General features: G+C 36.6%; 1 protein-coding gene and 1 pseudogene across 1 annotated transcript; both read left to right on the forward strand.

The window, feature by feature from the left end:
- Window positions 1-4,847, forward strand: part of LOC129405844 (uncharacterized) — a 31,548-nt pseudogene extending 26,701 nt beyond the window's left edge.
- A 5,729-nt stretch (window positions 4,848-10,576) lies between these two features.
- On the forward strand, window positions 10,577-11,545 carry LOC101559099 (olfactory receptor 56B1-like). The gene has a single exon (XM_004621196.2). The coding sequence runs from the start codon at window positions 10,577-10,579 to the stop codon at window positions 11,543-11,545; it is 969 nt and encodes a 322-aa protein (XP_004621253.2).
- Window positions 11,546-18,116: the final 6,571 nt, after the last annotated feature.

Below are 18,116 nucleotides of genomic sequence, written 5' to 3' on the forward strand. Positions count from 1 at the left end.
GGCAAACTGTCCCATGCTTGGGGGAAATATAGAGATTGGATATTGTAACGCAAAATACCAGTATGTTTACTCTTGGGGGAAAAGCACAAAATATAAACACTGAGACAAAAAGCTGAGTCCTGATGTTCTAGAGGAAAACAGCTCACACTCACTTTTCAAGGAACTAGATATGTCAGACAGTGGTTTTAATACAAGAAAGTTAACAATGGCTTTTACACAGATAGGGATGAGGTCTTCTTGTTGGTCACAACAAGAAAGGGCAGCATGGAAGTGGCCACTGGCTAACTTTTCTCTCATCCTTCCATTAGACATACAGTGATATATATGTATATATATATATATTTTTAATCAAATTACCATGTTTCTGTCTAACAAAGGAGTGTTCCATCCCTAAGTCACAATGCCACCTACAGGCTACATAAGAAACAAATTCAAATGCATAAGCAGGAAATTTTAGAAGGTAACATTGTACAAATATCATCCTTCCATTAGACATACAGTGATATATATGTATATATATATATATATTTAATCAAATTACCATGTCTCTGTCTAACAAAGGAGTGTTCCATCCCTAAGTACAAATTGGACAAATATCATGATTAAAAAAGATAAGAAATTTATTTCTATGAATCAGACAAATAGAATTAAATTAATTTCTCCTCGGATCACAAATGAGTGACATATTTTCATTACACAAATAACATTCACATGCAAATTTGGGAGCAAATGAATATGGGAAATTGTGCAGAAAGAGTATTATTGGTAGAGATTCACAGAAAGAAGCTATGCAGTTTTTCTTAGGGCCCTCAAAGGAAAAAATTTTAATAAAGGACTATAAGGTAGAAGAGAAATCCTGATGAAGTTCATCTCCCACCTGTCAAAAAAGATGAACATTTTAGAAGACTGAACAATTGATCAGTAGGCTTATTAAATATTAAAACATCAATCTTGTTTTCTTCATTAGGGTTGCTGTGAAGTAACTAATAATGAGACTATGCCTAAGACTTGAATTATTTAAAGGACGAAAATAGGCATTAGCAGATATGACTGATTTATTATAGTATATGATACTTTATCTCAGAAATACCTACAATGTCACTGACACAGTGCTCTAAATAATAATTATAATAGCCATCACATAACACTCCTGACTTGTGTGGGTGCATATGCAAATACATATACACACTTGTCATCATAATAGTAGTCATTATTAAGCAAAACACACTTATTATCTCAAAAGCTTATTATTGATTGAAGTTCCAAGACAATCTTTGTGAGCTCTTTCCAAGTTTCTTCTGGTCACTGGGCACTTGTATTCTTCTGATAGATATTGCAAAACTTAGCCTGACTTGTCTTCTGGAAATCATAAGCAAAAACGTTACTGTGCCAAACAGCTGTCGAATACTGTTGAAAATAGTACTGTATTTTTTCTTTTAAAGTTTTAGGGGGAGAGGTATTTTTATAAACATTTTTATATTAGACAATATATTTTACTTTAAAAAGTAACATTGCAAAAATTTGGTTTTGGTTTTTTTTTTTTTTTTTTTTGCGTCACACCCGGCGATGCACAGGGGTTGCTCCTGGTTCTACACTCAGGAATTACTCCTGGCGCTGCTCAGGTGACCATATGGGATGCTGGGAATCGAACCCAAGTTGGCCTCGTGCAAAGCGAACACCCTACCCGCTGTGCTATCGCTCCAGCCCCACAAAAATTTGGTTTTGGATCATAGTCTTCAGTGTTCAGGATCACTCTTTTTTTTTTTTCTTTTTGGGTCACACCTGGCGATGCACAGTGGTTACTCCTGGCTCTGCACTCAGGAATTACCCCTGGCCGTGCTCAGGGGACCATATGGGATGCTGGGATTTGAACCCGGGTCGGCTGCGTGCAAGGCAAACGCCCTACCCGCTGTGCTATCTCTCCAGCCCCCAGGATCACTCTTGACTGTGCTTGAAGCTTGCTCCTAGGGCAACATTCAATCTTTAGGAACCAACCCAAATTATGCCATGAAAGCTAGGCACTTTAGCCCGTTATGCTCTCCTAGGCCTTCAAAGTTTTTCTTAAAATAGAGTGACAAATTTATAGGTTGGACTAGAGTACATCAGATAAAATGGTTCACTCTAGTATCTAATTCTCTTTATAGAGAATAAATTGCTGTTAATTTAAATAAGTTTGCATTATCAGAACATTATAAGATATATGTTCATAAATTATTATAGGCTACAAGTGCTATTGCTGTAACCCTTGTGCCTTAATTTTTTAATCTTTAAAATGAACCCTGTTTAAAAATTCATGTGGCGGATACTAATAAAAATCACCGACCCTAAAAGTTAGGGGATTCCTGTTAACACTGATAAAGGAACAGTGAAGATTTAATAAAGGAGAAGTACAAACAAGCAAAATGTGGTATACAAAGTGACAAAGGCAAAGAAGTGAAAAAAAATAGTCATTCTATTAAACATACCAGTTTGATTGATACAGAAATCAATATAGTGAATAAAAAGAAGAATAACTTTTAAAACCCTTCCCAGGAGTCTGGGGTAATCTTGAGCTATAGGGAGTGATAAAAAGTATTACTATGTGAGTGTTTTCAAAGGATCATTCTGAGAGCACCATCTTTAGCAGAAAATTTTAACAGATGAGTTAAGTTGGAAACATCAGTTTGGTTGTGTGTACAACCAAAAGAATTTTAAAGGGTATGACAATTAGGTAGGAGACTGCTTAATACCCAAGAGAATGATGGATCCCCAAAATCACTTTGGTTTGAATGATAGTAAATTATAACCAGATGATTACCATTTTTTTCTTTCAAAAGTAATTCCCACTTACTAATTTGTTAAATTTATTTTTGTGTGTGAGTGAATATTAGAATTTTGTGAAGCATTCTGGCCACTGAGAAGACTAGAGACATTCCTCAGGAGTTTATTCAAAGAATATTTTCAGACTCCAGTCTTCAATTTAGATCACAATATTTATTTTTTTGTATTTTAAAAAAACTGTTACTGAGTGCCATGATTTGAGGTACAAAATTATACATAGTGGAATTTCAGGTTTACAATTTCCCAGCATCCTGTCACGTATATCAATGTCAACTTGCTGCCAGGGATGTCCTCAGTTTCCCTCCTACCCTCCATTTTCAACTCGGCTGCCTCTTTGACAAGAATATTTTTAAGTTGAGTTGTTGTAGTTTGGATCTCCCACTTTTTTAGAGTTGGTGGCTCTGGGGTTAAGGAATATAGTTATATGATATTTCTATACTACTCAATGTCCCTGATTCTTTCCCATTAACTTCTGTCTACCTTTTCTTACTTCCTCCAGTTTATTTTCTTTCCTATCCTCAATTCTATAATCCCAGGACCAGAGCAACCTAGGTATCCCCCTTTGATACATTGCATACCATTATCAGGTTATTCAGTATACCACAGAGAAATCTTTGGGTCATGGTCTTTCTTTTTCTGACATCTTTAGAACAGTATGATATCCTCCAGCTCTATCCAAGTTGCAGAAAAATGCATAATTTAATCTTTTTGTGTAATTGCATATATACTTTTGTATATACCACACAGAAGTGAGGAGTAAGAAAGGGGCCACCTACCTACATGCCACCCGCATAGTAGAGCGTGATAAGCTACCCATGTTGTATTCGATATGCCAAAAACAGTAACAAAAATGGACCTCATTTCCCTGGCTTGAAAGAGCCCCCAATACAACAGCGTTCAGAACGAGGAGCGAGGAGAGTATTCTCAGGAGTATATTCTCAGGAGGAGAAATTCTCAGGACGGTACTAAGCTGCCAAATCAAAAGGGACTAAAATAACTATCTGTACTTTTTTGCACATACAATGCCATTAGTAGCATCCACTGAGGACCTGATGGAGCAAGCACAGAAGATCAAGTACAACGTCATTGGATTGACCTAGACAAGAAGGCATCGATCACGTCATGCCGTTTTCGACACTGAAGAAGAGCTGTTCCTTGGAACATGCGACAGTAGAGGCATCGGTGGTGTTGGTGTGCTTGTCAACAAGAACTTGGCCATGAGCATGGATTCGTTTGAATTCCTAACAACCCAAATTGAATGTTTATGTTTGAATAGGTGTGGCTCATTACCAGCAGTTTCTATCTTTGTCATCTATGCACCAACATCCAAATATGATGAAGAAGAAATTGAGAAGTTCTACACGGAGCTGAAGAAGTTCTATAAAGAAGACCGCACCTTCCACAAGGGTCATTGTCGGTGATTTTAACATCAAGATAGAACAAATAAAGTTGCCCAAAGAACTCCACATTGGGACCCACAACATAGAGTGGAATGAACAGGGTGAGAGACTGTCTGAGTTCATTATGTTGACCAAGACCATCCATGGTTACTCACAGTTCCAGAAGGCTTAATCTGAACATTGGACATGGGAGTCTCCCAGTGCACAGTTCCACAATGAAATTGACCACATCATATTCAATCGACAGTTTTGTCTGACCGATGTCACTGTTGTCCCAAAATTCCAAATGGGATTAGACCACCAACTACTTTGTGCGAAATTCTACTTCACAGAGTGGGGAGAAAGGGCTGCAAAGTTTACGAAGAGAACTCCCAGAAAGACCAGCAACTGGGAGTTCTTTGGCATTATTGCAGCAATATGGGAAGATGCCTTCATTGACAACATCAACAAGGAATAAGATCGACTGGTCCAGAACCTCCATGATTGTGTGAGGAACGCTGAGAGAAAGACACAAAAAAACACATGTCCTTGGAAACCCTCAAGCTGATTTGCCAACATGGTTTGGCGCGAGCCTCAGGCAATCATAAGCTAATGTCCTAATTCACAAAGCTGTGCAGAGAATTGATGAAGAAGATCTCAAAGAGAGAAGAGCAGTAGTGTTGGCTGATGCAGCAGAAGCCGGAAAAAATATTTGCAATGCCCACCTATCCTTTATCAATTATAAGACCAAGAAGACTGCCCTCTGACATCCCGATGGATCTATCACATTCTTTATAACGGCAATGGAAAATGTTATTCATGATTTCTACTCAGATCTCTTTGATAGCCATGTCCATCTGCCCAAATACCAAATTCCGCAGCACGGATATGCCTTTCCCAGCTTTCTCCCTTCCAAAGTGCCTTTTCACCAGTAAAGAGGCATACAGCAACTGGTCCAGAGAAGCTCAGACCATAATACCTGAAGAATCTGATGCCAGTACTCATCTATACACTGACTTGGATCTTCACAGACTACCTGTCTAAATGCAAGGTTTCATCCCAATGGAAAACCAGTAGGACCCTCCTGTTGTACAAGAAGGGACTGGAGCAATAGCACAGTGGGTAGGGCATTTTCCTTGCACGTGGCCAACCCGGTTTCGATTCTCAGCATCCCGTGTAGTCCCCTGGGCACCACCAGGAGAAATTCCTGAGTGCACAGCCAGAGTAACCCCTGTGCATCACCAGGTATGACCCAAAAGTTAAAAAAAAAAGAAAAAAGAAAAAAAAGGGAGACATCCACTGCATCAGTAACTATCACCCAATCTGCCTGTTGTCCATTGTCTACAATCTATTCACTCGAGTCATCCTGAAGAGTATTGGCAGAACACTAGAGGATGGAAAACCATGCAAGCAAGCCAGGTTCTGAAAAGCATTCAGGACGATCGACCATATCCACACGGTGATCTAAGCTCATTGAGATTTCTTGAGTGTTCAAAATGCCACTCTGTACAACATTCATTTTTTTAAAGAAGACTTTGATTCTGTTGAGACTTAAGTGGTCATTGAAGTCCTAGCCAAACAGGGCGTTCAAACTCAATACATCAGAATCCCCCATGAGCTGTATTACGGATTCACCACCAGGATCTCAACATTCTACAAGGAAGTGATCATCAACATAAAGAGAGGGGTACGGCAGGGTGACACCATTTCACTGAACCTCTTCAGTGTCACCCGAGAGAACTTCATGCAACGACTGGAATGGAAAGGAATGGGAGTGAAGATAGATGATCGGCAACTACACCACCTCTGCTTTGCTGATGACATCGTTGTTCTAATAACACCAAACATTAGCCAAGTGTCATGAATGCTGGCCACCTTCGACCGTGAGTGTGGAAAGACTGAACTGCAGCTGAATCTCACGAGACAATGTTCATGAGAAAATGACTAGTTCCTGAAATTTCATTTGCAATCAATGGAACAAACATGTCTGAATGCAGCAGTTATGTGTACCTAGGTTGAGAACTCAACATGATGAACGACCTGGCACTTGAGCTGTGCATGAGGAAGAGACCAGCATGGAATGCCTTCAAGAGCATCGAAGAAGTTGTTAAGAGGACGAAGAACCTCCGGCTCTGGGCACATCTTTTCGACTCCACCATTCCTCCTGCACTACCATATTCTTCAGAAACCAGGGCCATACAAAAACAGGATAAGAACGCTATTTGGGTCTTCCAAAGAAGACTCAAAAGAGCTATGCTTGGATTATCACATTTCCCTCAAGTGAGTGAAGGAATCTGGAGTTTTGACCTTTGTCAACGATTGAGAATTAGGGACGCTATCTTGTTCGCCATGGCTTCGAAAATCAGATGGGCCGGACATGTAATGTGATTCAGAGATGAGCGCTGGACTAGAGCTGTTACCGACAGGATTCCACAGGATGTCAAAAGAATGCCTGTCTGCCCACCTATGAGATAGTCAGACTTCCTCAAGACCCTGAACAAACGTTTTGAGGCTCTTCGAGTTCTTGGAGTGAGCAGGTGCCATTAGACTACACTAGCACGAGGCAGGGACAAATGGAGACTTTACTTGCACCCACTCAGGCAAATTGATGAGCAATGGGAGGACAAGTGATAAAAGTGATACCACACCTTCACTAATCAATTGTTGGACACCTAGGTTGATAGTGTATCTTGATAGCTGGATACACATATATAAATATTAAAAAAGGATATATTTGTGAACATCAATAAGTTCACTACTTAGGGTTCATTTTAATACAGAAATTTACAAAATCTATCTAGGAAATAATTTTAATAAATTAATATCTAGTACTTGTACATATACCTTAATTAGCCCCACAGTTCATTAAATTTTTATCATAAAATATTCTTTCATAATATCTTTTAATGAAATATTTATTTGTGCTTGTATTATAGAATTATTTATCAATTGTTTTAAACTTCATGTTGATGAATGTAAGCCAAGATAAATACTTTAAGTTTAGCTAAGATAGTGTTCTCATCACTAACTGCTATTTCTTTTGGGAACTATTCTTTGACTCTAAGGCTGAATTAATTAATTTTCTTAATATTCTCACATCTCTGTGCTTTTCTGATTTAAATTACTATGCCAGACTCTCATTATACATTTTCTTTGTTTAGAATTTTATCTTCCAATCCTTACTAGGTCACAGCCTTCATAAGAACAGAGGGTTTCAATAATTTAATTGATCTTTTTAGGTATGCTATAGAAGGAACTAAACATGTATTACTTTATAAAGATATATGCTTTATCATTTAAGGAATCTTTTTTCAGGTAAACTTTCTAATCACAGAGTTTATGATAACCTAGATGTTTCTAGGTTTCTCAAAAGCCACTTATCCACTAATGAAATTACTCAGCTTTTGTAGTCTCTAACTTCACAAATGAAAATATTATTTTATTTAGGTAAGGACTAAAATTACATTAATAGGAATTAATTTCAGAATTGTTCTCTTTTCCATCCTTTCGGGATTCGGCATCTTAGGAATTCAGCTTATCTCAATGGACCATTCTCTTATATTACCAAAAGAGCTCTATTAAATGCAGACCATTGAGCTGCTCACTATTCCCCATAAATTCCCAGTGCATTTACCTTTGGTATCATTGTGTCAAGTGAAAACACATCTTCAATCCAAGTGAAAGACTCTTTCTCCAAACAGGTGTGTATTTTTATTTGCTCAGTAGGAAACTTCTTCCTTTTCTAACACATTATATATGTCTCTGCTAAAATCCTTGTTAGCTTTCATTGCCTACTTAAAGAGCTTTCTATCACTCATCCAAATATTTCCTTTTGTTGCTTTGGGAGCATACTACATAATGACTGGACTGTTCCGCTTTAGCAAAAGTATTAATGTAGAAGTTAGATAATCTAGTTAGGAATGAAAACAGCAACAGTAAAGAAAAATAGTTATTTTATATCTGTGAGCTTAAACCTACTCCTTCTGTGTCACATATATATCTAGAAGGGTAAATGGTTGAAGAAAGTAGGGAAATAAATTAAAGATACAAGGCTTTCCATTTTATATGTGAATATATAATAATGAAGATTTCTCAAAAAATATACCAGACTTTTGCAGTCTAATGGGTTGCATACTCCGAAACACTTGTAATGGAGCTCTTGGGAAATTTTGTTCTAGAATTCTAAATGTTCAATCTAAAACTAACCTCTTCAGTATGCCTGTTTGTGTCTATTAGTATTGCACTTTTCTCTGAAAATATTTATAAGACTTTACTGTTTATCAACAATATCCTCCATTGAATAAAGATAATTTATCTCTTATTTTGGCAGTACACACTTTTTCAAACAGAAGCAGAAAATAATATCTGAAGAATGATCTAGCTGGTAAAATGAGTACTTTTGTCTTATCTTAAAACATTTTATTTGCCACATAATCTTCTCATATATTTTCTAATTTTAGAAATAATTACAGATCAAGAATAACCCTCTGACTAATATAATTAATTATATTGCTTCAAATAGTAAACATAAACTTAAACTCTATATCCTATATTTTAGAACATTATTTTATAACTCTCTGTCCTCAATAACTCACAACAGTTTTCACAAGAGCTATCTTGTACTCCAAAAGATATTAAGTACTTTACAAAATTAATAATTAAAGCAAATCACAAACATGAAGAATACGTGAAATGTAGGATACAAAGAAATGGAAACAGCCAGAGGACAGTTAATGATCTTGTTCACAAATGTGAGAACTTCTGGAGGTGTTCAAGAGACCATATGTGATGCCCGAGATGGAGTCAGGGTGGGTTGCAAGCAAGGCAAGTGCCTTAGTCTTTGTACTATCTCAGCAGAAAAAAATGTGACTGTTCAGGAAACACAGTATGGATTTCTTCAATTAAGGTTTGTCTACTTAGATTTCCATGCAGAATGAAATCCATGGAAAATAAGAGTCACAGAGAGATGAGACAATATTTGAACAGGACTCAGATCATAAAATGGCAGTTTCTTAAATATGATGGATTGGTCATTCTTGTTTGTTTGCTAAAATCAAAATCTTGAAACCTGACTCAGCCAATTTTATCACATCCAGGCAATATTACAGAGTCTCTAATAATTATAAATTTACAAGTATTGCTACACTGTATTAGTTAATAAACATCTGAATCAACGTGAAGATAAGTTTAAGTACACAATGTAATACTATACAGCTGTAAGGAGTGAAGGAATAATGCAATTCTTGGTAACATAGATGGAACTAGAGGATAGCATCATAAGCGAAGTAAGTCAGAGAAAACAAATAAACATGGAATGGTATCACCAATGTAAGAGTTAGAGTAACTGATGAGAAAATTGAATGAATTCTAGGGGGATTGCCTAGATCACCCTTAGGCATTAAGTATAAGGAAAGTCTCTTGGAAGAAAGGGGGAGAAGAGATAGAAGATGTGAAGCAATGGCGGGGAGACAGCAAGAATATTCAGATGAATGAGTGGCATTAAGTGAAAGATACAGCTACATGACCAAACCACAGAGTCAACAATACTGATATCTTGAGAACCAAACTTTAACAAATAAACATAAAAAGGTACCTGTCAAGATGGCAGGCCGGGAGATTTGGGGTATGGGTGAGAACCTGGGATCATAAGTGGAGGCAATTTCACACTAGTCATGGAATTGTTGCCAGAACTTTATATGTCTGCACTGATGTCACTACACATGAGCACAGAACCAGGATTATTGCTTGAGCAATGCTAGGTGTGGTCCACACACCAAAATAAATGAATAAATAAAGCACCAAAACAAAACAGCCAAAACATGGTAGGGACACTTTGGAGGAGAGCAAAAATGTTCTCTTGTTTTGATTAGGTGCCTGGATAGACAAAGATTTTGGAAAGATTAAGAAGGGCTGGGAAAAATACAGGGGATATGGTGCTTGCCCTGCAGAGGATATGATGCTGACCCAGATTTGATCCTTAGCACTACATAGAGTCCTTGAAAATTGCCAGCAGAAAGACTGAGTACACAATTGCGGCACTAGTACTCATATCTCCTCATTCCCAACTGGGGGAAAGAAAAAGATAGAAGTATATTTATACAGTTGTTCAAACCTAAAGTAACTAAGACAACACAAATTGAGATTTCAGACAGACTTAAGTAGTTGACTAAGTACTTGTTAATTTCATCTTTTATTTCTATCTACCACTCTAAAAACTTATGTTAATTTGTCATGGATTACTGTAAATGATAGACCACAGGATTTACTTTGTTATAACAAAGTGTACTATATGTACACAGTTTTAAAATAATGTCTGATGATGATCATCTTTACAGAGAGTGACTTTGAAAACTGTTTTCTTTTCCTCATAGAAAACTATGTCTGAATCTCTGAAAGCCTCCAATACCTCCAAATTCCAAGTCTCTGAATTCATCCTGATGGGATTGCCAGGCATTCACAGCTGGCAGCACTGGCTCTCCTTACCACTAGCGCTACTCTACCTCATAGCTATTGGTGCTAACATCCTCATCCTCATTACCATCTTCCAGGATCCTGCTCTGCAGCAGCCCATGTACTACTTCCTAGGCATTCTCTCTGTGGTGGACATGGGTCTGGCCACCACCATCATGCCCAAGATCCTGGCCATCTTCTGGTTTAATGCCAAGGTCATCAGCCTCCCTGAGTGTTTTGCTCAAATTTATGCCATTCACTGTTTTGTTGGCATGGAGTCTGGGATATTCCTCTGTATGGCTTTTGATAGATATGTAGCTATTTGCCACCCTCTTCGTTACCCATCAATTGTCACCAATGGCTTAATCTTCAAAGTGACACTGTTCATGGTGCTTAGGAATGGATTATGTGTCATTCCCGTGCCTGTGCTTGCAGCCCAGCGTAATTATTGTTCCAAAAATGAGATAGATCATTGCCTGTGCTCTAATCTTGGGGTGACAAGCCTCGCTTGTGACGACAAAAGGCCAAATAGCATTTGTCAATTGGTTCTGGCGTGGGTTGGAATGGGGAGTGATCTAAGCCTTATCTTATTGTCATATAGTTTGATCCTTCGCTCTGTACTTAAACTTAACTCTGCTGAAGCTGCATCCAAGGCTCTGAGCACTTGCAGTTCCCATCTCATCCTTATTCTCTTCTTCTACACAGTTGTTGTGGTGATTTCAATAACTCACCTGGCAGAAACTAAGACTACTTTGATTCCAGTTCTACTCAATGTGCTACACAACGTGATTCCCCCTTCCCTCAACCCAATGGTTTATGCACTCAGAACTAAAGAACTTAGAGTGGGCTTCCGAAAGGTGCTTTGTTTGGGTATTGAAAATAGAATAAGACACTAAAGACCTTTTCCAAGATATACCTGATACTCTGTCTTTCTGGAGTGGATAGCAATATTTCAAAGTTGATATAGAGTCATAAATACCTCTGAAAAATATATTTCTGACTTTTATATAAAACTTGTAAAAATATAAGAAACAAAATAAATAACAAGCTTCATTTATTTTAGGTTTTGCTTTTAGGGTCACTGTCGGTGCTGTTTATGGCTAATTCCTGGCTCTGCACTCAAAAATCATACCTGGTGTTCCTCTGGGGACCATATTGGGTACTGCAGATCAAACTTTGGTTCACCATATGCAAGGCAAACACCTTCCCCACTGTACTATCTCTCTAGCCCCAAATAAAAACCTTTAAGGTGTATTGCAAATATCAATGAAAGTAAATTATATTTGAGACTCTTGGAGCATTTTTATAATAACCGATAAAAAGGGATCAATTTCTACAATTAATGTTATTTTAAAAAAATTGGATAAAATACTGTGTGATTGTACATGTTGTATGGGTAAATTTCATCATGGTTCACAATATATGTAACTAAGTTTCAGTATCCCATAAACATTTATTCACTGTCACCTCCCCCATGGCCATCCTCTTAAACCTCCTTCAATCCCTCTATTGGTAACCTGAGTTTTTTCATTCAAGTCCAAAGTTTGGGGTCCATTTCACTTTTTGTTCCTTGCTTTGTCAGAATTAGTGATTTTGGGGTCACCTCCTGAAATAAAAATTAGTAAAATAATAAACAAGTATGCATACATGTGCATAACCAAAAGTTAATGATTGGGGCATGAATTATAGATCATGTTTACACACTGATAACACCAACCTGAGTAATTCTGTGGTCAAGGTCATTGCAGAACAATGTTATTGCAATGTCAAAGCAGATAGAGAACATTAAATGAAAAAACTCAAGTAGAATACGTATGTGTGAGAGAGATAAAGAGAGAGGGAGAGGGAGAGGGAGAGAGAAAACTATTTCTTCTTTTATAGGCTGCTGTCTCTATCTCTTGAATGTTCTTTTCTACTGTTGTGTGCCTTGGAGGTATGAAGTTCATGTATGCATAACTAACACCCCTTTGTTTTCTAGCATTTACTTGGACTGAGTTATAGAAGATGATGGCAGAACTTTAGTGTTTGAGAAGAGACTGTTTTCTGCATCTGAGCTATTTATTGTTCTGTTCCCATACTCTTTTGGCATCAGGCATCTAACCGATGTGTTCCTTACGACATTTGCCTGACAACTTATCAACTGCCCTTGTAGTTAAGTTATTTTTTTTCTATTAGCAGAACTTATTCTCTTCTGTTCTATTTAATTTTTTATTAGTTTTTTAATTGAATCACAGTAAAATACACAGTTACAAAGTTGTTCATGTTTTCCTTCAATATGAGGAGATAAAAGCTACCAAGAATATCCCGCCTAGAGAGCAAAGCCTGGCAAGCTACCTGTGGGGTATTCGATATGCCAAAAGCAGTAACAAGTCCCACAATGGAGACGTTACTGGTGCCTGCTCGAGCAAATCGATGAACAGCAGGACGACAGTGCTGCAGTGCTAGGAGGGGATAAACTAGTTAATGTACATAGAACTCAAACATGTATAAATACTTTTTCCTCTTTTCCACTGTAGCTCAGTAAATTAACCAACTCTATCAAATTATCTTCAATCTCATATTTGTGTTTACTATGTTCATTTTGTTTTTTCCCTGACCTGGACCCTGATTGACTGGCTTACATTGTGACCACCAGTATCTTGACTTATAGCCCTGACACTTTTATTTCGACTGCTCCTCTGATATCATGACAACCCACAGCGATTTAGGTATCGTGATTCAGTAAAATGGGCTCTTCAGAATGATAGATATAAATCTGAAGCAAGAGGCAGAAGCAGGTATATTATTGCCATGAAATATCTCTACTCCACGTTTCTTCAGTTTCTCACAATCCTAAAACCAATTATAATTTAGTGTCTTTTACTTCATTATGCTCTGGGTTATTTTACAATGAGTTCAACTTAGCATTGCATTCTCTTGAGTTTTTAAGCCATTAAATTTTAAAATTATTATTGATATTATTAGATTCTTTTGGTTTGTCTTGGGGACACATCCAGTGATGTTTAAAAGCTGCTCATAAATCAGTGCTTGGGAGTCACTCCTGGTCATGCTTGTGAAACTGTGCAGTGCTAGGGATCTAACCACTCCTCTTTCATGTATGGCATGCTCTCCAGTCTCTTGAGCTGTCTGGATTAATTTTGTTATATTTTATCACTGATCACTGTATCACTGCCATCCCATTGTTCATTGATTTGCTTGAGCAAGCACCAGTAATGTCTCCATTGTGAGACTTGTTACTGTTTTTGGCATATTGAATACTCTACCGGTCACTTGCCAGGCTCTCCCATCCGGGCGGGATACTCTCGGTAGCTGCCGGGCTCTTGGAAAGGAACAGAGGAATCGAACCTAAGTCGGCCGTCTGCTAGGCAAACGCCCTACCCGCTGTGCTATTGTTCTATCCCTGTCATATTTCATTTATTTTCTTTTTCTCATATATTTTTTCTACTGATTTCTTTAATTCGCTTTTTTGGATTGTTAAGATTTTATTTTATATTCTAACTAAACACAAATTCAAGAGGAAAAAAGCAAATAATAAAAACCTGAAAGTGGAAGACTTAATGCTGTTTTAATTCAAGAGCACAGTCAAGAGCATACAAATTAAGTACAATAAATGAGGTACCTCTGAATATGCATTGAACTATTCCCCAATAATATTCAATATCTATTCTTCTTAAACACATAAAATAATGATTAAAATATCATGTTCTTTAAAAATATTTTTGCTCATGGGACATTGGGCTACAGTGATCAAAAACTATTCCTAGTTCTCTGTGGTCAGGAGAGACCCTTGGAAGAGCTCAGGAACCATATTCAGTACCAAGGACGAAATTGAGGTCAGTCAGTTGAATGCAAGACATGTGTCTTACCTGCTGTACTATCTTTCAAGCCTCATACTCTTGTAAATGGGATGACATAATACCATCAAGAAGATCCACACACATACACACACACAAATAGTCAAGGATGTCATGTACAATGCATAGATTTGTATATTTAAATGTGATATAAAAATTTAAAATAATGGATAGATAATACAGTAGGTAGAGCATTTATTTACCTTACACATGGTCAATCTGGGTTCTATCTCTAGCACCACATGAGGTCTGTTGAATCCTTCCAGGAGTGAGCCCTGAGCATAGACACAAGAGTAAGCCTTATGTGTCTCTAGATACAAAATAAACAAAAAATATCAAAATGAGAAATATAATAATTTTCAATTTTGTGGGGGGAAATTTTTACATTAACTTTGTTGTTTTATTTTGGGTCCACACCCAGCAGTTTTCAGGACTTACTCTTGGCTTCGTGCTCAAGGTGGTACTGGGCATAAAACTTGCGTACACAACATACAAAGTAAGCTCTTGACCCTAGTTTTGTTTCTTTGGTTTTAAAATGTAATTTAAAAGTTTAAGGTAGCATTTTATTAAGCATTAGTACCACCAAAAAGATAATAATTAATAATATATTACTAAATTGGGGCATATCTCTATATAAAAAAATAAGGAGACCCAAATACGTAATAGAAAAGGAAAAAATAATATCAAAAATGATTCATTTTGGTTTCTGCTATGTGAGTATCATATGTTTATATTTGTTCGCAATAAATTTTTGTTAAATAATACTGATCCTATTTGGAATGGAGTTATCAAATATTATGTGAAATATCAGTTATGTTGCAATCAGTATAATTAAAAATATATTTAATATATCTCAAAAATTATATTTTTAGTATCTCTCATGTAGAGTCTGGCAAGCTACCTGTGATGTATTTGATATGCCCAAACAGTAACAAAAATGTGCTCTTCGTGATCCCAGAGCGAGCAGACAACATTGGGCTACACTAGCATTCGACAGGGACAAATGAAGACGTTACTGGTGCCTGCTCGATCAAATTGATGAACAACAGGATGACAGGGATACAGTAATACAATATATCTCAATACTTTATATGTGTGGATGTTTTTAAACAATAAAAAAGTCCCAGAAGTTTCAAATTGTAGAATTGTGGATGCTTGTCCCCGTGCCTGGCTGTCTCACCGGGGCCCCCGGGGAGGGGATGATTTGCATTTCCCTCCCCACCCCAAGCAGAGCCTCAACAGCTGAAGACCTCTGGAACCCAGGCACAGACATGCTTAAGGCCACTCTCCACATGTAGGGATGAGCCTCATGCATGACAAAACCAGCAGAGGAACACAGGTGTGCTGGACCCAGGGCCAAGATCGCCAAGGCTGCTCAGATAGGGACTGAGCCTCTTCCACCCAAATCCCCCATTTTCCAGTAGCTAGGCTAATATTTTTGTCTTTTTGTGAGATCGTAAATTATATTAATAATTAAATTTTACTGTTTTTTTTTTCTTTTGCTTTTTGGGTCAAACCTAGCAATGAACAGGGACTACTCCTGGCTCATACACTAGGAATTACTCCTGGCGGTGCTTGGGGGACCACATGGGATGCTGGTAATCGAAACTGGGTTGGCCTCATGCAAGGCAAATACCCTACCCTCTGTGCTATCGCTCCAGCCCAAATTTTACTTAGTATTAATGCCTCAATTAGACAAATATAATTTAATATAGAATTTATGCTTCAATGAATGGAATTTTCAAAATATTTTTCAAAAACATCCAACAAGAGTATACTAAGTAATCTGTATTTTTCAATTTAAGGTTTCAAACATTTAAGATTCTTCCTCCAAGTTAATTTTTCTTCTTAAATTATTATTTTCATGTTTTATATTTATCACATAAATAAAATAATATAAAATAGAAGTAAAATAATATGAAACTACGCGCAGGTTTATTAGATATTATATCATCAACACTACCATTATCTCAAATTTTGGGTGCTTAAATATTTCTAAATTACTATGTATGCACCAAAACTTGAAGTTCTAATATTGCACTCATCTGTGGAATATAAAGAGGCAGAATGGGATATTAACACCCAGGATTCGTAGAGATAAGAACCAGAAGTCTGCCCTACAGCTTAGAAATTGGCTTCACATGCTGGGGGAAAAGGCAGCAGAGACAGAGAACACCTAGTAGACAATTTTGGGAGGACCCACTCAGATTAAAAGCTGCATACCAAAAGTAGACTATAGACTGAACATGATGGCCACTCAATACCTCTGTTGCAAACTATAACACTGAACAGGAGAGAGAACAAAAGGGAATGCCTTAGAGGCAGACCCAGGTTCATGTGGGGGTGGTGGGAGGGACACTTGAAACATTGGTGGGGGAGAATGGGCACTGATGGAGGGATGTAAACCAAATGCAAACATAAAAGTTCATAAGTTTGTAACTATACCTCATGGTGATTCATTAATAAAAAAAAAGAGAAAAAAAACCTTGAAGTTCTATAATACTATAACATTCATCATCCTCACATAAAATAAAAACTTTTAAATAAGGGAGAATATAAAGAATATGTGAAATTGATTTTATCACATGAAGTACCTTAACATGCATTCTTAAAAGCTTACAGAGGAACAGAAATTAATGTATAGTATGATTGCTATTGTTTATTAACATTTTTGTTTTTATTCTCATGCTGTAGAGATATTCCTTAATTCAAATATATATAAATACATGAATGTGAAATAATTATCTTATTTATGTATCTTGCAAGTAGTAATAATTAACTTCTTATTTTTCTTTACAATATAGGTTTATTCCCATACCATTCCAGTGTTCCTGGTTGCAATATCCTCATGGGTACATAGCACTCTTATTTAAACACCAGTTCAATAATATACCTATCAGAGGATTTACAGGTTAGAGTTTGTGCAGTCACATATAAGGTAGGTTCATGATTTTTTTTTACCAATATCCTCAACATTTGGGACTATTTGCATCTCAGTTTTGTATCAAGAAACTAAGGTATTAGACTTTCAAAAGTAGAACTAAGGAATTAGAGGACTTTCAAAAAGTTGCCAGGTATCTGTTGCTGTGTTAGTATGAAATTGCCATGAGGTTTTGTACATATCAATTATTATATTTTCAGAAGTTCAGAAATAATTTTATCAACTGATTTTTAGTAAGAGATTGGAAAATGCTCTTTGCAAAAAAATGTTTATTTCCCCTATTATCATATATTATAACTCTATGTAACTTTCTATCATAATTACAGTACCTATCAATTTCTAACCTATAAATGTCTATATTATCATATTAATACTGAAATAATTAGCTGTTATATTGAAGTCAGATATAATCATCACTTAGATAAGAAGTGAAGAATAAACAGTACATTACGATAACATGAATATCTTGCTTTTAGTCTGCTTCTTTATTGTTCTCAGAATGAAAAAATAGACATAAACAACTTGCTTTATTTAGGGAGTTTTTTTTGAATTTTTCAGCAATTTTAGATAACAAAACAAACTTCTGGAAAAATATTATTCTATTTATTAAAAACATTGTAAAAAGGACAAATTTTTTATTATTATAAAAAGGACAAAAATTATTATTATTAT

The sequence above is a fragment of the Sorex araneus genome, chromosome 6 (genome assembly GCF_027595985.1).
Source record: "Sorex araneus isolate mSorAra2 chromosome 6, mSorAra2.pri, whole genome shotgun sequence".
Lineage (NCBI taxonomy): Eukaryota > Metazoa > Chordata > Mammalia > Eulipotyphla > Soricidae > Sorex > Sorex araneus.